Below are 19,877 nucleotides of genomic sequence, written 5' to 3' on the forward strand. Positions count from 1 at the left end.
TAGTTACTGTCAGGCTAATCCTCATGTTCCTAAAAGGAAAGTTTCTAAGTCATTCACATTGAATGGCAACCTCCTGATTCTCATAAGGTTAAACTGGATTTTGATGGTTCTGTGAGAAATGGTGTGGCTTCTACTGGCTTTGTGATTAGGAATGAAGATGGTAATCCACTCATTGCTACTTTAAAGAAAATTGGTCAAGCAGGGGTTCTTATTGTTGAAGTAACTGCTCTCCGAGATGGTTTAAATCCTGCTCTTCTAAATCATTTTACTCATGTTTGGGTTGAGGGCGACTCAAAAGTTCTCATTAACTGTGTGCTCAACAAGATTTCAGCTCCTTGGAGAATTAAGCTGCTTGTGCAGGAGTGCAGGACATTGACTTATGGCTACTTCTTTCTTTTTTTGAGTGTGGGAAGATTGCAAAGACTAGTTACTCGGTTCAAATCTTTATTTACCTGCTTCTAAAAATCTAGGCTTTTGCTAAAATAATGATGCGCGGACTTTCTAAAAAGTGGGTGTACTCTGGATAAGCCAGGTTTTATTTGTTTTAGAATATGATTTTTGTATATCCTAAATGACGGCGTTCTGTCTACCCCGTAGGAGTGTATCATTGGGTACCACTTGTTGGTATATAAAATTGAGCTGATCTTCATCGTTAAAAAAAATGTTAAATGCTGTTTAGTGTAGATTCACGAGTAGAAACCAAAATGGTGGGTTAATAGGCTGTGCTTTAATGTCAAGAAGGCAATGCTCATAAATTGGATTTAACTCTCAAAACCAAATTACTCTCTGCGGTATAAGCAGGTGGAACCTATTACGTACCGGATCTTGGAGAGTAATGATTTAAGAAATTGATGAGGAACTAAATTCTCTCCCTTTCCTTGACCAAAAAATTATTAGAGAGACAATCTCTTTTTCTAGATCTCTCTCTATCTCTCTCTGTGGCTTCCCATATATAAAGAAATGAATAATTTCAATGGAGGAACTAGTATTGACCCATCAGAACCGTCCACTTAAGAGAGCTGGAAAATTAGAAATTTGCACCTCTGTCTTTCCGGGATTCAAGTTCTGTTTGACCTCCATTTCAAAACCTCCACCATCCAAAAACCCCCCACAACATCAAAAATATCAAACATTTGTTTTTCTTTTCCATCACTTTGAAATCCCTCACAACATGCACCCCACGTTCCACCAACGCCCACATCAAAGAAAGGAAAACTAATCCCCCCCAAAACCCAAAGAACATACATCTTTCCCCGATTTCTGAAAAAACAAACGAGATAATGATCGTCAACAACCACACCCACAACAACAAGAAAAAGGGTCGTTGTTGTTCTTGAACAGTTGGAAACCTCTCATTCTTTTTACGCTCTTTCTCTCTCTCTCTCTACCTTGTCCTGCAAGTAAAACAATAAAGAAAGTTGCAGCTAGCCGACAAGATTGATCCCTCTCCATCAACCCCTGGCAATAGGTTGAACAGCAGCGCTCATGCCTTGTTCTCCCTTGTCCATTCTATAAAGGTCTTTCTCAAAAAGCTGAAAATGGTTCGGGCTCTCGAAGACGAAGAAGAGACTTACAAGAAAAGGTTGCACCATCTCAGGGAGATTCATGGGACCGCAGGCAGGCATGCCAAGAGCTTGAGCATTGAGACTTCAACAGCATTAGATTTTGAGGATGAAGATAGTGGGGATGGAAGTCAGACGCCTACTGAGCCCGATGCTAAAGGCCTCAAGCCAAGGCTGAGCACGGAGGAAGCCGCCACCGCTGCCATAGAAGCCCAAGAAAAGCAGAAGCAATCTGGTGAGTTGACAAGAATGGTGTTTGATGTAATCCCTAGCTGAGATCAAATAGTTTGTTTATGTGATCGAGTTTTTATGTGATTTGGTATTTGGCTTTTCATCCAGATATGGAACAGATGAGGGAGAGGTTTGCTAAATTGCTTTTGGGTGAAGATATGTCTGGCGGAGGAAAGGGCGTTTCTTCAGCTTTGGCATTGTCCAATGCCATCACAAACCTCGCCGGTATGTAAATGTGGTGCAAAAGGTTTTAATGTGAATCTTAAGAGGGTCATGTGAAATGAAATACGGATGGTAGCATTGCCATATTATTAGTATTTTTCTATTGGAAAGGCCAATTGTATATTTCTGATTCCATATCCCTCAATTAATTTCTGTTCCATTTGCAATTCAGCTTCTGTTTTTGGAGAGCAAACTCGCCTAGAGCCCATGTCTGCGGATAGGAAAGCAAGATGGAGAAAAGAAATAGATTGGTTGTTAAGTGTTACCGATTACATTGTTGAGTTTGTTGCTTCACAACAGAAGAACAAGGATGGATCCAATATGGAGGTACAATCTAATCTCTTCTAGCGCTTACGTTGTGCACACATTTCACATCATCTTGATAAGAGGTTGTGTGTTTTGATTTGATAGATAATGGTGACCCGGCAACGGACAGATCTTCTCATGAACATTCCTGCCCTGAAAAAGCTTGATGCAATGCTTATTGTATGTCCTCAATGCCATATGGTCAATGTCTTATGTGGTTAATCTACATGGATTTTATTCCTCTAACAGAAGCTTATAATAATCAGGACTGTCTAGATAACTTCAGAGGCGATCAGGAGTTCTATTATGTATCCAAAGATGCTGATGAGAAGGAGAAAGGGAATGCAAAGAGAAAAGATGACAAATGGTGGCTACCTACTCCTAAAGTTCCACCAGATGGCTTATCAGAAGCGGCAAGAAAATTCTTGCAGTATCAAAAAGATTGTGTCAACCAAGTGCTTAAAGCAGCCATGGCCATAAATGCTCAAGTTTTAACAGAAATGGAGATTCCCGAAAACTACATTGAATCCCTTCCCAAGGTAAAGAAAGAGGGAACTAGAACTAGTCTCATTAAAATGCTACAATATTGCAATTTTAGACCCTTGATGAGTTCTCTATTGAATTTTTTTTTGGTTTTTTGTGTTTTATGTAGAATGGGAGGGCAAGTCTTGGTGACCAAATCTATAGGAGTATTACAGTCGAATTCTTTGATCCGGACCAATTTCTTTGTGCCATGGACTTATCGTCTGACCACAAAATTCTAGACCTCAAAAACAAAATGGAGGCTTCCATGGTGATATGGAAGAGAAAGATGAACCAAAAAGATGGGAAATCTGGCTGGGGATCAGCTGTGAGTTTGGAAAAGAGAGAGCTCTTTGAAGAGAGAGCAGAGACCATCTTACTCCTTCTCAAGCAGAGGTTCCCTGGAATCCCTCAATCTTCATTGGACATAAGTAAAATTCAATACAACGCGGTAAGAGCCTCTTTGACTTCTTGATTCTATAGTACTAGTCCACATTTTCCTCAGTAGTACTTATATTATGTTTGTAGTCAATTATTATGTACCCATGTAACACTTGGTTATGCTTATGAGCTTATAAGAAGGATTATTTCTTGGCTTCATAGGATGTGGGGCAGGCTATTCTCGAAAGCTATTCAAGAATACTAGAGAGCTTGGCCTTCACTGTGTTGTCTCGAATTGAAGATGTACTCTATGCAGATTACGCTGTGCATAATCCATTACAAGCAGTAAGTAAAAGGCACAATTTCATAGAAAAAACTACATCATCACCTACAACTTCTCCAGATAGGAGCATGCTAAAAGAAGATAATGGGGGAACAGAGACACCCACTTCGATGACATTGTCGGATTTCATGGGTTGGGGCTGTGATCAAGGTGACAGCGAGGCAAAGAAGGAACAAGAGGCTGCAGCAGAAGACGGTGAGGTCAAGCATCCACATATACAGAAATTAGCCAACATTGTGACCAACAAGAAGATTTCATATCTAGAGACTCTGGGTGGAATGAGAAGTCCAACAGCACGCCACTAACAGCATTTATAGGGATTAATGAAAGGAGAAAGAACCAAAAACAACAGAGAGTGAACGACAGATATCGAAACATAGAAGAGCTAAAATTCTTGGCCTTCTGAAATCCTGTATGTTCATTCTTTGAGCTGTGATTACTTACTTCCATTCTATTCATTCCTTTTGTAATTAGGGAAAAATGAGATAATCCAATGGGGGTGTATATCAAGCATTTTGCATATGATTTAATCTGTAGAGACATGGCTTTGTAGTCTGAATGAATTATAGTTTTGAAGACTTCTCTTTGACAGAGTTGGTTCCTAGCTGACGCATTAATTTCTGCTACAAATTCTATGAGACAGTCTGCAATATTTTGATCGTAAATTTCTTACTTAAGTGATCAAGAACCTTAGATCTGATATCAAATGACCTTGAAGAATCATAGTAAAAAAATAATCTATTAAAACAGAAAGTTCCCCGGATTTGCACCAGAAAGGATATCCTTGAATAATCAATTAAGGGTCTTACTCCCACATTAGACAAACTTTACAAGTACAAAAATAGAGAAGCAATTACATTACATGCACTGAAAATATTTCAAAGATGAAAATCCCAGAGAAGTAAAATCAGATCTTGCCACGTGGTCCCAGCTTTGGGGGAAGTTGTGGGCCCTTCTTAATGGGTAGAAGGTCATCTGAGGCAGTGGCACTAAGGTAAGCAATGGTGGAAGCCCCTCCCAAGATCAAGAACTTGAGCAGCAACCCTCTCTTGGTGAATGGAGCAGCAAATGTCTCAAAGAACTTGCTCTGAAGTTGCATAGTTTACAGTTTAGTTATACTAACTCATCCAATGTCTAGTAACTTCAGTCTAAAATATGCAATGTATCTGTTAGCATTTCTTCAATTTCATAGTGAATTAATTGGCTAAATAGCACGATGATAAATAAGATGAGTACTAGGTCAAATTAGTAACCAAAACTAATATGGCTGTTACTCTAAGCTATTGATCAACCACGACATTTTAGATGACAGAGGATTATAGACATATCATATCCTATGTGTTATAATTTATTTACAGTGAGAAAAAGATAGATGACTGCGTTTAAAATATTATTAGTAAAGATAATATGGCTGAATTATGAATGAGTACAGCAAATCGGGAAGTTGTGTCAAAAGCTTTCATAGCTCAGTTGGTTAGAGCACCCGTCTTGAGTACAACTCTCAATGAAAGCACATTTCCTTTCTTCTTTTTTCTTGATTATTTTGGTTCTTTCTTTTTGAGATCAATACACACCACACGTCCACACATATGTTATGTAGTGATTCTAAAATCTAAACACTAATGATTTTTTCCTAGTTTTTTTTGGTTCTTTCTTTTTGGGATCAAAACAAACCACACATATGTTATGTAATGATTCTAAAATCTAAACACTGATGAAAGTGGTGAGATAGAGAACCTGAAGAGGGTTGTAAGGTGAGGGGGCATCTGAGCCGTACAAGTCCCATTTTCCAGTGGTGTTGCTCAGATCCTCAAGGTCAAAGTAAACACTTTTGTCTCCATACTTGGCCACCACAGCACCACTCCTACCCAACAAACACACCAGCACATAAGAAATAAGCTCAAAATGAGAAGATAAGTAAACCATTGTTCTTCTTCATGCATGGAAATACAAACTTACAGTACCTGACATTTCTGGGTCTGAGGGTCTGGCGAGTGGGCTTGACGACGAGCTTAGTCCCGGAGAGGGAGCTTCCTCCAAGGCCGTTGATGGTGGCTGGTTGAACTGCTGCCAAGGTTGCCAAAGATGCCATGGTGATTTATCAAATGGAGGTCGACTCGCTCTATCTGACCAAGTACTAGTTTTGTTTTCTGTTTCAGCTGGGAAGGACTTTAGGGAGGGAGATGAGTGTGTTTGGGTTTTTGATGTTTTGCATGGATCTTAGCATGACACGTGTATGATGGATTCGCTTAGTAGGATATCGAGCTTTACTTATGAGATGCCATGTGGAGCGGAAGCAGGATAACCCTATCCTTGTTGATAATCAGAAATCTGGTCAGAATCAATTAAACATAAATATTTGTAGTTCTTCTTGGCTGAATAATTCTGAAGTCATTTTCACCACTTTGAGTATAAAATGTTATAGTAAAGGAGAAATGTGCCTTCTTTATAGAGTAGTTCTCATTTTTAGGACGATAAAAAATAATTTCACCATCCCAAAATTTCAAATTTGAAGGCAAATAGTTCTATAAATAAAAAATAAGTATGGTGCAAATAGTTAATGGAAAACAATATGTTGTGTTTTTATAATGGGTATGTTTAGAGGATTGAGGACTTTCTAATCAACCACTTTAATAAGGTCTTTATAATCAACAATTTGGAAGACTCACTTTTTAATTACATTACGGGAAATCAACCGTTCGATGTTTATGTATGCGCGCATGAGTAGATGACTTTTGAAAATTTTCTTCCAAATTGCTAATTGTTAAGGTACCAAACTAGATCAAATCAATGGACAAACCAAATATGTCAAACATGAACCGTTCATGTTCATAACTGATTAATCACAATTATGAATGCCTTAACGATTTCAATTTGGTTGAAAATTTGCATAAATGATCTACATTTGAATATCAAACATCTAACGGTTGATTTGGGGAAATGTAATCGAAAAGTGAGTCTCACAAAAAATTTATCAACTAGACCTTATTTTAGTGGTTCTCATTAGAAAGCTCTCATATTTACGATATTTGATCGAGACCAAAAGTTAGCAAATCATTTGAAATCATAATCTTTTTACTTTTTCATGGCCTCACTTTTTCAATCTTCTAAAAGTAAAAAATGAAATTAAAGAAGAGTTTTATCTAAAAGTAATAAACCATTTCGCCAGCAAGTAGCTAGAAATGTTATTGCTTATAAGCAATAATTTATAGAGAAAATTTATTTGAAGTCTAAAAATTAAACACTATGGAGTCTTTTGGCTCTTTTGGCGACGAAAGTTTCATCGACATACGTGCTTCCTTTTTTTTTGTTTACTTCTATTATGAGAGGCTTCTACAAATAACATCTTTGTGGGAAAATGTGCATTTATGTTTTTGTGGGAAGCTTTTGTCGACACATCGTCAGCAAAGGTAAGCGAGCTCTAGTGCTCACCAATTTTGATCTTGATGATCCTCAATGTAATCTCAAGTAAGGCGATTTCATCTCAGTCCATCAATGAGACAAACTTTAGTGACCAATAAATCTGTAAACCAAAAAGAAATAGAGTGATTACGATAATCGCTTGTGAATGAAAATGAGAAAGAGAAGATGGAACAAGAAAAATATAGTTGAACCACGATGAGGAGAGAGAAGGAAAGAGAAATGACGAGAATTGCATAATATTGGCAGTCTCTCTTTGAAAAAGTGTGCATAATTCAGTAGAAGTCGGCTGAAGTGATGAACTATATATTCGACTTATTGCTTAAACATCTTGCTGGAAATGGTCATAGGTCATAGGTGTCATCGTCGTCGGAGGTTGCTAAGTAGCATTTTCAGAGGTGATTCGCATCTCTGAAGGTTGTTTGTAAGGAGGTCAAAAAAAAAAGGAGGTTTTGTGAAGAAAAGGAAGGGATAAGCCGGGATACTGTTTGATGTTAAAATATGCACAGATATGTCCATGTAAACTCGAAAATTACTCTGGTCAACATTCAACCATCATCTCTGTCAAAAATCAATGTAAATAAAACTCGTTTAATAATTTCTTTTTTGAATCAAATCAAAACGATATCTCATTAAAAACTCAATCTAGGGTAATACATTACATACATTTCCACTGCCTTGAATACATGAGGCAAATAAGAAAAAGTGGTGTGTTTATATATATATATATATATATATATATATATATATATATAACATCCATGCTCACTTATTGTAAAGCAAGCCTATGAACTATGAAAAGACATAGAAATAGCAAGCCTAAAAATAAAAGACATAGGTGCACAAAAGTGCATAGCTTTCTCTAACAAGGTAGGAAATTATTGTAGATAAAAAAATTGGAAAAAAACCAACTAAAAGACTGTAGCCTAATGGAACCCAACAAGGAAGAGCCCAACCCACAGCTCAACAGAACTGGCCCGAAACTAAGACCAACAATGTTCCCTCTGCACAGACCATCGTACCACAGCAGCACAACCCTCCTCTGCCATCTCCTCCGCCAAACCAGAACGCCATCAACCACCAAAATCACGAATAGTGGAAACCTCCAGTAGATCTGCACCCAACCGAGTTGAATCACCAGAACAACCAGATGCCGTAGAAACTAAGAGCTGGCGTCACACATGGAAGATAAAGACTAAGCCTCGTGACGATGGCCTAGTGCCTCGAGAAATCGCATCTGAGCCCGACACCGATCAATTCCATCTAACTATGAGGGCAGCACTTCCTATCGAGCCATAGCACCAAAACACCCATCCGGCAACATAATGCAACGTCGGCAAGGTAAGAGGCCAGACTAGACGTTGTGTCGCCGCCAGACGTGCAAGGAATTGCAGAAAAATCGACTCCGGTCTTTGGGGACTCTAGTGGCTAGGGTTTCTTTTTTGAGCTAAATTCATTTTACTTCCTTGAACTTTATGCCTAAAATCGTTTGTGCCCCTGAACTTTTAATTTAATCAGATATGCCCTTATATTCTCTAATATGATCAATCATAATCATTAGTAAACTAATTGCTTAATTTCTTTATAAATTAGTCACAATGCATGCCACTTAGGGTCAATTTTAAGCCTTGATCATGTAAATAGTGTGTTTCTTGCATGATTAAAGGCTAAAAACTAGTTTGAGTGGACAATAATATATGGATAAATTAATAGATTAGTGAAGGATTAGCCATAATTGATCAAATTGGAGAGTACAAGGGCACATGCGATCAAATTAGAAGTTTGGGGGCACAATCAATTTTAAGTGTAAAGTTCATGATGGTAAAATGATTTTAGCTCTTTTTGAGCCAATTTTTTTTATAGATTTGATAGCCCTTTTTTTTAACTCGTTTAATCGTGTAATTGCATTAAACATCCATAATAAGAAGAAATTATAAATCTCAATCCAAAAGATAGAGAGACCCGCGCGGCAGACACCCACCTCATCCCATCTCTCTTATCCTTTCATCCCTTTCTACCCAAAATCCCAAGACACACTCTTTGTCAAACTCCATCACAATGTCACTCACAGCTTCACTCCTCCCCTTCTCTCCCACCAAGCTCTCAACCCAATTCATCCATGGCTCAACTCCTCTCACTCTCCTCTCCAAACCCACTTCCTCTCTCTCCTTCCCAACCCCACTACGCCACACCTTCCTCCAACCCATCAAGGCCCTCAAGTACCTTCAAGGCCGAGTCGTCTGCTCCACCAACGACAAGACCGTCGCCGTGGAGGTCACTCGCTTAGCCCCTCACCCAAAGTACAAGAGGAGGGTCAGGAAGAAGAAGAAGTACCAGGCCCATGACCCGGATAACCAGTTCGAGGTCGGCGACGTGGTCCAGCTTGAGAAGAGCAGACCCATCAGCAAGACCAAGACTTTCATTGCCGTGCCACTTCCGCCGAAGAATGCGAAGAAGAAATCCGGGGAGGAAGACGCGCCGAAGGAGCTTGGGATTCCTTTGGAGTCTCAGCAGGTTTAGAGTGAGGTCCATGTTGTTGTTTCATTGTTGGTTTTGTGATTTTGGAATGAAACTGTGCTTAGTGTTTGTGATGATGTTGTGGATTTAGTGTAATTTGGTGGAAAGTAATGCAATGCTTGAGCTTTTTCGTGCTTGAAATTGGTGTGATTTTGATGGGTTGTCATGGAATTTGTTTATGCCTCTAGTCCTAATGGTATGCATATCTTGTTTCGATTGGGATTTGATGCATTGCTAATGGAGGTAGTGATGAGTGCTTGACAGCTTGAAGAAGGGGAACATATTGGCTTTGTCAATGAAATCGGATTAATAGATACTAGAGTGGAGTGACAAGTATGATCAATGGAAAGAAGGAGGCCTAAATTTGATCAATTGTGGGAAATCCACTGGAAAACTATAAAAGACTGTTGCTTGTTGATGTATTTTTATGGAAATGTGCTACTTTTGTAGGTTGGGAATCATTGTTTTCAAAGAGTGGGTGATACATGCTCCTGAGATTTCAAGAATTATTGATTAATTCAATACTAGCTGATTATCTAGCTGTAGGCTATTGAGTTAGGATATACAAAGTAATGCCAGCAGAGTGCACTTTTGGTCAGGTAACTATGGTCAATACTAACGAGCAGTTAAACTAATGCTAGGAGTTGATCATCTCAAATATTGTTAGGAGGAACTGCAGAACAGTTGTTTGATAATGATCACCATGTGTCATTATGAAATTGTAGTCATTCTTTGAAATTAGGAATTTATTTAGGTTTCACATTTGGGATTTGTTGGATGGCCAATGGAGGTAGTGATAAGTGCTTGAAGAAGTGGAACATATTGGATTTTGAAATGAATACAGTCTGATAGATACAAGAGTAGAGTGACAAGTTGATGAATGTGAACTTAAGAGGGCCTAAATGTGGTAATTGTGGGTTAAAGTCACTAGAAAACTATGAAAGGATGTTGCTTGCGTGCTGAAGTTTTGTCGAAATGTGCTACTTTTGTAGGTTGAGTATTGTATTTTATAGAGTTCAAGATATATGCTCCTGAGATTAAAAGAAGTTTAAGTTTGTCACTAGCTGCAATTTTTTGAGTTTTGAATCTTTTGATAAACAAAGTAATGCCAACAGACTGCCCTTTTGGTTACCCGAAGGTAGCTTTGGTCAATACTAATGAGCAATGGAACTTATACTTGGAGTTTATCGTCTCATTCATTGTTAGGAGGAATTGCTGAACAGTTGTTTGATAAGAATCATACTTTTCCAGTAAGAACTTTAGCTTTTGAATGGTTCTTCCATTTTACCATTGAATTCTTGTTGGTGCTTGAGTTTCCATGAGCATGTTCCAAAATCACTTTTGTTAAGTTAAAAAGATTCCTGCTGGGACTGTTCCGTTCCCAGAGTGTATGATGTTTTCACCATATGAGTTGCCCACTACCAATTTATATAAGAAAATTGCAATTTTGGTTGGCAGGGGAATTATGGAACTTGGGAACCAAAATTGGATTCTATTGGTTTGACGATAGACTGAAATAGGTGCAAGTATATTGTTTTAATTTTAAACACTTGCAACTTAAAAGAATTTAACTGGAAAAGGATATGTATAATTGCTGATGCAGCTACAAACGCTTCAAATGTTGCTGGTCAGAATTCATGTGCTGAGATTCATTGAAGTGACTTTTGATGCTGAAAATCTGTAAAGTTAAGAAAATATTTTGTGCTAGTTCATAGACAATATTGTCCGGATTGTAATTGAATATGCTGGTCGTTTGTGTTCCTGACTTCCTGCCGTTCAGTTCTAGGTTACTATGCTTCTTTCTTTAAACCAACAGAGTGTTCGTTTAGCTAGATTCTTATGCAAGTGGTATCCTCGTACTGTAAGTACAGGAGTTTTTAGGGTTAAACTGAATTTATTATATTTTGGTCTGAAAACACTGGACGTCGCTGGCCGATAATCTAGAGCTGTTTCTTTTGGAGTGGCTTTTAGTGTGGCAAATCTGGAGGTCATTTTCTGCTGTAATCTATGGCCTATATGAACCTTTTTCAGGAAACACAGTGCAATAAAATTAAAAACAATATCACATTGATAAATAGTTATATACAAGGAAACTAGTACAATTATAAATTATAAAGATTGTGAATAAATTTTTTTTTGCCAGAACATTTCTGTAGACTTTCTTACAAACCTAGTCCACCATTCTGACCAAAAACGAATGAAACAAACTGCAAATCCTCATCTGCTAAAACCACTGATAATTCAGCCAAAAATGAAAACCTATGTTTGACAGTAACCTATTCCTAGCTACTTCATAAAGTTGAGCTGATCAGCCATCCTCACACTGCAAGCTCGTCTTAATATTTCTCAAAGTACATGATATCAGAGTGTTGGCAGACTCTACAGACTCCACAGTTAGTTTGGCAGTAGGAGAGGTATTAGTCAAGACTTGAAATGCTACGGTTAACAAAGTTCCTCCTTCACTGTCACTGCCTCGATCTTCTTGCCTGGAAGTGATGACCATAGGCCTCGACTCCAACCCATCTGGAAGAATTGAGAACCCTGAAGACAATACGGCCATGTTGCTCGAGTCGCATCCTGTCATCACAGACTGCATGCCAGTGATATCCACCGGAGCATAAACCACCATGGACTCGTAAGCATTTATGCAGCTATCTTGTAGAATCCACATGCTGTTCTCTTTTGATTTCATTGTCTGAAAGATTGAAATGCATGGCTGTATTAGAAAATTATATGAACATTTTGCATTAGAAATATGAGGCTTATTCATAGTGTATAAAGAAAGAGAGCTCACTTGAATAGTAACAGCATTGCCACGATCTTGTCCTTTGGATAGGTTTGCAATTGTTTGCGCCGGACCCCCATTTAACATAATGTCCCACTAGCAATTGAAGAACAATTAATGTCAGATCTTATAGTACTAGTAACAAGATTATTGATTAGCAGAGTTGCAGAGTTGCAGAGTTGTAGGTAGTCATGGCTACAAACCTCGTTCCTGCGATTCTCATCTCTCAAAAAATCGAAGAGGGCATAAGGAGAGACAGGCAACCATACTGAAGAAACTGCACACAAGATCACACCAAGAGGCTCTCCCGGATCGTTCAAGTTCTTCCTGGAGGAAATCCTAATGTCATCACCTGTTTTGCTTGAGATCTTGGTCCAGGTATGGTAGCTTGATGCTCCAATTGCGCGACAAAAACTTGATGTCATTCTTTGTGCCATTTTCAAAATGCTTTTTCTCCCAGCCAATGTGGCTACTCCTGGTATTCAGTAATTATCAGTATTCTTCATCTAATAAGAGGCAATCAGTATATCTGAAGTTTATTTGACTAGGCATACCAGTTGAATCCTTCATCGGAACATTGGTTGCCATGAAGAAAACAAGCCTTTCGCATTGGAGTTGCAGCGTCGCTACCCAATGTCTTGCACCAAATGCCAGACCACTGTTGACTATACTCCGGTACATGGTCTGAACTGTGCTTTTCTGGCACTCTAAGTGCTCCACCCAGATTACCTGTAGACCATACTTATATCATTATAAACCTTGTTTGCAGCATATAAATGTATGCATGATTCTTTCATTTTCACCTCTGTGTTTCTGTTTTCATTTTTGTGTAGTTTTCCATTCCCTGGCCAAAGTCAGCTGTCAAAACCTTGTATAGTTTTTCATTCCTTGTTTGTAAAGTAGTCAATGATGAATTGATCCATTCTTATATTCTATGCATTAAGATTATAAATGTGGGATCAAATTTGTATGACACATCTGTATACCTTGCAATGGCCGTTTGATTTGTCTTCGATGATGCAACCAGAGGGACGTTTTCTGCATTTCACCAAGGACGCATCAATGTTATCTTCAACTTTGTCAATTGAAACATCAACAACAGCCCACTGTTCAGGACTCAGTTGCTTGCTACATCTAACGAAGTAAACTTCTCTGGTGGGCACCAAAGGTGTAAGCATTTGCAGCTCTGCAAACATCTGCAGTCAAACTCAACCTCTGAGTTTTCTTGAATCAAAAGCGATAGTTTGTCTTTAGTTCACTTGCAAGTATTTTGGAGAAACGAAACGACGACAGTACTTGCAGATAACATGCTTACCAATTGTACAGCACCATTTCTATTGTCTCCTTCGCCATTGCTAATAACATCAACAGTGGCAGCCTTTGAGATCATAGATGGAAACATTTCCTTCCATTGATTCTACAACAAAAATAAACAAAACCTTAGCTTACAATTCTGTACCTACAAGGCAATAGTATGAAAATTGTTCTAGTCTTTACCACATCCATGAAGCTCTGAACTAGTCTTGGGAGATCCACAAAAACCACACCCGTGTCCCTTGAGGCCTCAATGGATCTCTTTGGCCGCCCACTGGCTGGCATTTCAATGTTGAACTCTTTGATGTACTCATCATAATTAAGTATTTCACGGCCTGTCTCAACACTTCGAACCCAGAGTGGTTCTCCAGCTGTGGCCATCTTTTGAAGCTCCTCCATTGCTTGGTTAACTATCTCCATAATCCTCGACTTCTCAAGACCGAAAATTCCTGTGTAAAAGTCCAAAGAACTTCTGCTCTCCTGGTCCTGGCCAGTAGAGCTGGAAGGAGAGGATGTCCCAATAGGGTATTTTACTAGAGCTGCTCGGAGTTTTTCAACCTACATAAAGATAAGTTCGTGTACCCCCGTTACTTCAAACTTTGGACATAAGACTCGTTACATTACTCAATTTACAGTAGCATCAATCAGGCGTGCTCTTGTAAACATAATTACCTCGGATTTGAGTCTCGCATTTTCGATTCGGAGTTGTTGCTCCTCGGTTGTCAAGGTGGCATCTCTGCTAGTCGTGGCACTGCCACAGTTGGGGCAACAAGCTTTGTTTATTTGCTCCCTCATCGCCTTATTCTCGTCTCGGAGTTTCTCCATTTCTCCTTTCAACAACGAGTTTTCATGGCGCTCTTGTATAGCCTTTAAACACCAATATCCCCATTTTCATTACAGTTTTCACAATTCGACTTAAAAAAACAAATGGTGAAAAAACAAAATTACCTTGATTTGGGTACGGCGATTTTGGAACCAAAACTTGACTTGCCTTGGAGCAAGGCCTAACTGCTTGCTCAGCTGCTGTCTTTGCTTCTCATCTGGATGGGGTGACTCCTTGAACAGCCTGCAAGCATTCCAATGAAATTAATAAAACAACAAACACTGAGGTGAAAACCAATCACATTCATCAGGATTTTAATCAGTCTTTTCAATTGTATTCTTTTCTGTAGCTAACTAATACACATAAAAACAAAGAGCAAAAAGGGAGGCCACTAATCAAACACTATGTGTTATCTTTAACTTTTCAATCTTGTTTTCTTTATGAGTGATCATGTCACTAACTCTTTTGAATCTTTGATGTAGCAGCACTAGAACATAGTACTTGTTAAAGTATATTCTTTAAAGCTGCATCCTTAGTGTGGCATGCAATTTTTATAAAAGAGAGACCGGTACAACTCAAAACCGACCAATAATTCCAAAACCGTGTGCACTATTCAAAGTCTCACCCAATTTCCAACAAACTAAACTTGGGTTTGTAAAAAAAAAGAAAAGAAAAACTCATTGAATTAAGTGTTCCAAGCTGAAAATCAACGCATTGGTAAATTCAAATTCAACATAGAAAAGAGGAAATTAAATTAAGAACTACTCACGCTTCCATTTCTCGGATTTGCTCAGTGGTGTGCCTATGGTACTTTTTTCTCTTTTTCTTCTTGTTCTTGTTGTCTCCATCTCCATCATCTTCATCTGGCTCTCCTAACTCTGCATCAAAATCAATGTCCTCCGCTGATCTCGACCTCGCTGGACCAGAGTTCTCGCTGCTAATCTCAGCCGTGTCTTCTCTCGACCTCCGGCGGCCGCCTACGCTCCCTTCATCCCCTTCTTCCCCCTCCCTATTAGCCGCCGTCTCCCCCGGAGTCCCGGCATCTCGAAAAATCCCAGCCTATATGTATATCCAACCAAACCCAAAGTGAGAAACACAACAAGAACTAATAAAAGACAATAAAGAAAGACATGGAAATGGTAAAAAGGGTGCGTGGAGAATGTGAGGAGGAGGATGATACGTACGAGGCTGAGGGAGAGAGCAGGGGAGGCAAAGAAGTCTTTGGTGCGAGAAGTTGGTGGATTGTTGGACATGTCGACGCCCATGGCAATCAAGCGCGGTGCATGTGTTATATTAAGAGAGGACGACTAGTTAGTAGTAGTAGTACAGCTAGGAGGTGATGCAACTGACTAAAGGGTTTGTTTTATGGTTAGTAATGGAGGCGAGCTAGTTGCAGGTGAAGCTGAGAGAGGCGGGTGCGGGTTGATTTAAGGATATAAAAACAAAAATGGAGTGAAAGAGAGGGTGTTTCTCTCTTTTGTTTTGATTTGGGTGAGAAGGCTGGTAGGGGTTGACTGTTAGCTATTCTACGTGGATTGAGACTCTCAACTACCTTTGAGTCTTTGACTTGAAGCAGTTGAATATCCAACGCTTCGCTCAACGGTATTTTCAGATTCCATCCATCACAGCTTTGGCTCGGCTTTTTGGCTCGAATCCCTTTCCATAAGTACATGGAACTTCATATGCTAAAATTTCCTATATGACGTTTACATGACAAAGCAAACTATCTTTCGATTCCATAGAACAACAATTTTGTAGTGAAAATTCTACCTTGCTCATCATTTTTTATTTTGTTTCAATTATATAGTAGATTGATTGGATTTGCCTGTCACATCAGTTATTATAATACCTCATTAATAATCTCATTATTCAATTATGTGGAGTTTTGATAAATTCATATGATCAAAATTTGATGTTTAGCGATGAATAATTGTCTTGGGTTTCTCGCTAATCTGTTGAGCAAAGGGATAATCATTGTTTATTTTGAGCTTTATCGCCATTCGTTATGGGTGATTCTTTATTTGTGTCAATGCGTTTTTTTTGTCACATGTACATTGTGTCGTGTAAAGGTATGCAATTTGAGATTCAATCTATCTACTCAAGGGATCATATAGGGGGCTTTTGGTGGAAAACTGTGGGATTGGGACGTGGTGTGGATGAGTTAGGGATGGTAGCTTTTGCGTGAATATGAGAATGAAGATGAAGGTGTGCCGGTATTTGATGGTCGTCTGGGTTGATTTAAGAGGTGTAGTGGACGTGAGTCGGCATTTGGCAATCAACGCAACGGAGATTGCCATATTGGGGTAGTGAGGTCTTGTGGATTTGTTTGGATGTGGAGAGTATTCATAGCGGTACATTTCTAACTAAGATATTGAAAGTATTCTCAAAAAAAAAAAAAAAAACGAAGGTATTGAAAGCAGTAAATGTGGTTGATTGCTTGATGTTAGTGCTAGCTTTATAGAGCAACCTTCTTTGTCTAGGTTTCCTTTAAGATTGCCATCACTAGGCAAAATTTTTAAGACTGAAAGAAGCAAAAGGTTCAGTCATGGTAATCCCCTTGTAGCAGCTACCAAAAATGTTGGATCCACCACAATACCTTTGGCAGAAGCTATTGCACTAAGAGATGGACTCTTATGTGCACGAGAACATGGCTACACAACACTTCAAATGGAAGGGGTTTCCAAACTGGTCATAGACGCAGTAAACAGGCGTATTCAACCCCCTTGGAAACTGTTAAAGATTATTTGAGACATCCATAGGTTTTATTTTTATTAGTTTCAAACACATTTTTAGGGAAGCCAACTTCATGGTTGATGCCACTGTCAATTTAGGTCATAATGTTGTAACAGGTTCAACTTGGACCAATAGAGTCCCCTTTGAGGCCTCAAGAGCCTTACTATTTGACATTGTAAATTGTGGTTGTCTTAGGGGCTTCCAGCTCTAATTAATAAGTCTTTTTCGTATATAAAAAATTAAATAAAAAATAAAAAAAGCAAAATGTTCTAATGACGGGATTGGGACATCTCTCTCCATATGGTAGACATTGTAGACTAGCACTCGTACTTCGAGTCTTTTGATTTTCTTTTCAAAGGTAGTGCGTGCTTTTCTACCAAGTTTAATTGGCAAGAACATGTGGATCAATTTTCTTTATTCAATAACTAAGTTGTTGAAGGAAAATCGACTTAGTGTGCCTTATCAAACTAGGAGTAGCAATAGGAGAGAAGGTTCTAGATTTCCCAATCCTACACGGATTGGTATTCCTTGTAACATTAGAACTAGTACTTTGTAATCACTGTATATAGGGCTCCTATTCTCAATAATATGATTTACATTCTCCCTACAATTCTCTCTACAATTTCTCTCAAATCTCTTTTTCCTTAAACACGTTATCAGCACGACTCTAACCACAAAACAGAAAACCAAAACTCATTCACAAAGCAGCCCCTAGCCCGAGCTAGCCGAGCCTTCGCTGCAGCCCGCGCGCCCGTGCGTTTGCAACCTTGCACAGCAGCTCCTGCTGTCCTCTCCCTGCAGCCCCCTGCGTTCCAGCCTGCTGCCACCGAAGCATCCCTGCTGCGCAAACAAGCCAACGCACACCCACTGCATCTTTTTCCCGTTCCTGTGCACATCCGTCCTCCTGCAAGCCTCTAAACATCTAGTTCGGAAGCTCAGATCGAAAAACTTTCTTCATAAAAGTTGTTCGTCTCTGTCTCTTCCATCTAACCTCCGAATTTCAGCCTTATCGGAGTTATATTGAGATCTGTACACCAATCGAAGTACAAGCTGTTCAGAACAGAATCTGCTCCGAATTTTCAACAAGTAAGTTTTTAAATTAAAGTTCTTGTTTTCCGAAGTTTAAATTCTCCTTCTTTTTCTTCGGGGACTTGCAACCTCCCTTCTTCTACATCCCACCTTTCTTATAACGTGGGTTCGATTCTTGAAAAGCGGAATCGTGGGGATTCACGCAATTAACGAACTAAGAGCGTTCGTAAGACTTCGGACTAAGAGCGTCCGTAAGCATCGATTTAACGAACTAAGAGCGTTCGTATGCTACGGACTAAGAGCGTTCGTGAGCATCTATTTTGACCATACAAACATCATTGTTTCAGTCTAATCCAATTATTCTTGGAAATCGATTTCTTGGTAGCATAGCTCGGAAATCTTATTTATATTAGTTTTCGTGGAAGCATTGACTCCGAAACTAACTTGTTCTTGTTTTCATCTTTCAGGATGTCAAACATGAACAAACTCGATTTTGTTCCATTGGATTATGCAGGCAAAAGGTACCTATTTTGGGTCACTGATGTCGAGATCCACCTTATTGCCAGTGATTTATTGCATACTATCCAAGAGCTTTGTCCTATAGAAACAGCTCCAGACCCTCAAACTGAGAAAGATAATTCCAAGGCACTTGCCTTCATGAAACGTCACATGGATAGTGACCTACAGTTTGAGTTCATAAATGAGGATAGCGCCATAAAGCTTTGGCATGCGCTTCGCGAACGATATGGCAATGTTCGTGACTCCATACTTCCGAATACAGAAGCAGAATGGAAAAATCTTCGCTTCTCTGAATTTGACACGGTCATGCTGTTTTATTCGGAAGCCCTCCGCATCAAAGTAATGATGCGTCTCTGTGGAAAGATGATCACAGAAGACCAGTTGATTGAGAAAACCCTCAATACCTTCCCCGCCTGTGCTATGAGGTCCTCTGACTTATTCCGGACTCATGTAAATGCAAGATGGATCACAAGTTTTCAACAGCTTATTGAAGCTATGGCCACTACTGAAAGACATGGCAATGAACTTGTGTAAAGAAGATTTGATAGGCTTCAAGATAGCTATCAAGAGCATCGTCCTATGGCTAGAGAAAGTCGCCATCGACGTCATGATCCATAAGATCGAAATGCTCAAGAAGGTAATCGCTCAAGGCGACAATTGCACGATCGTAGGAGGCGTGATTTTGAGGGAAATAGGGTTGGAAACCATGGAGCCAACGTTGGCCATGGGCACCACTTTCCAACGCCACCAGTCCAAGGGACTATGCATATTGCGCCAATGCGCCTCAATCAAGGGAGAATCCTCTTTATGGTGTCTATTTCTGATATGGAACGTCTGATCAATGGACCTGAATTTGCAATGCACCTACGAAGGTAGCCGCATCATGGTGATCAAGACATCGAGTTCACAAAGACTTTAAATCTGGCGATGAAGACAAAATGCCGCAGATTTTTATTAGAATAGTCTTTTATACTTTCCAAGAATTTTGTAATGGCAATTATGCCTTAATCAATAAAATGACTCATTGGATTATCTCTTTTCCTCTAGGCGTACTCAATTAAGTATGATGTCTAGGAAAGTAATTGAGATTAGTGGTACTTAAGAGAGCTTCGCTCCACCGACATCTCTCTACTTCCCTGGTCATATTTAATTGGAATTACCGAACGAATT

The 19,877-nt window shown here is 39.2% G+C and overlaps 4 protein-coding genes across 5 annotated transcripts; 2 read left to right on the plus strand and 2 right to left on the minus strand.

Annotated features, from left to right (window-relative positions):
• Positions 1–1,048: 1,048 nt before the first annotated feature.
• On the plus strand, positions 1,049–4,158 carry LOC133725235 (rop guanine nucleotide exchange factor 12). The gene is made up of 7 exons (XM_062152399.1): positions 1,049–1,797; positions 1,902–2,018; positions 2,188–2,342; positions 2,427–2,501; positions 2,588–2,860; positions 2,974–3,294; positions 3,447–4,158. The coding sequence occupies exons 1-7, from the start codon at positions 1,539–1,541 to the stop codon at positions 3,870–3,872; spliced, it is 1,626 nt and encodes a 541-aa protein (XP_062008383.1). The 5' UTR covers positions 1,049–1,538; the 3' UTR covers positions 3,873–4,158.
• Positions 4,159–4,287: 129 nt separating this feature from the next.
• On the minus strand, positions 4,288–5,748 carry LOC133725236 (photosystem I reaction center subunit VI, chloroplastic-like). The gene is made up of 3 exons (XM_062152400.1): positions 5,532–5,748; positions 5,305–5,431; positions 4,288–4,654 (listed from the first exon to the last, which is right to left on the minus strand). The coding sequence occupies exons 1-3, from the start codon at positions 5,657–5,659 to the stop codon at positions 4,475–4,477; spliced, it is 435 nt and encodes a 144-aa protein (XP_062008384.1). The 5' UTR covers positions 5,660–5,748; the 3' UTR covers positions 4,288–4,474.
• A 3,173-nt stretch (positions 5,749–8,921) lies between these two features.
• On the plus strand, positions 8,922–9,645 carry LOC133725239 (small ribosomal subunit protein uS17c). The gene has a single exon (XM_062152403.1). The coding sequence runs from the start codon at positions 9,046–9,048 to the stop codon at positions 9,505–9,507; it is 462 nt and encodes a 153-aa protein (XP_062008387.1). The 5' UTR covers positions 8,922–9,045; the 3' UTR covers positions 9,508–9,645.
• Positions 9,646–11,549: 1,904 nt separating this feature from the next.
• On the minus strand, positions 11,550–15,865 carry LOC133725238 (homeobox-leucine zipper protein GLABRA 2). Of its 2 annotated transcripts, none has more exons than XM_062152401.1 (11): positions 15,611–15,865; positions 15,196–15,485; positions 14,552–14,669; positions 14,276–14,470; positions 13,787–14,161; positions 13,605–13,706; positions 13,276–13,485; positions 12,844–13,018; positions 12,493–12,764; positions 12,299–12,385; positions 11,550–12,220 (listed from the first exon to the last, which is right to left on the minus strand). In XM_062152401.1, exons 1-11 carry the CDS (start codon positions 15,689–15,691, stop codon positions 11,813–11,815), a joined length of 2,313 nt encoding a protein of 770 aa, XP_062008385.1. In that variant the 5' UTR covers positions 15,692–15,865; the 3' UTR covers positions 11,550–11,812. The 2 variants fall into 2 exon arrangements, with proteins under 2 accessions (XP_062008385.1, XP_062008386.1); XM_062152402.1 differs by having other exon boundaries at positions 11,550–12,199; positions 15,611–15,864.
• Between the last annotated feature and the right edge of the window lie 4,012 nt (positions 15,866–19,877).

The sequence above is a fragment of the Rosa rugosa genome, chromosome 1 (assembly GCF_958449725.1).
Source record: "Rosa rugosa chromosome 1, drRosRugo1.1, whole genome shotgun sequence".
NCBI lineage: Eukaryota > Viridiplantae > Streptophyta > Magnoliopsida > Rosales > Rosaceae > Rosa > Rosa rugosa.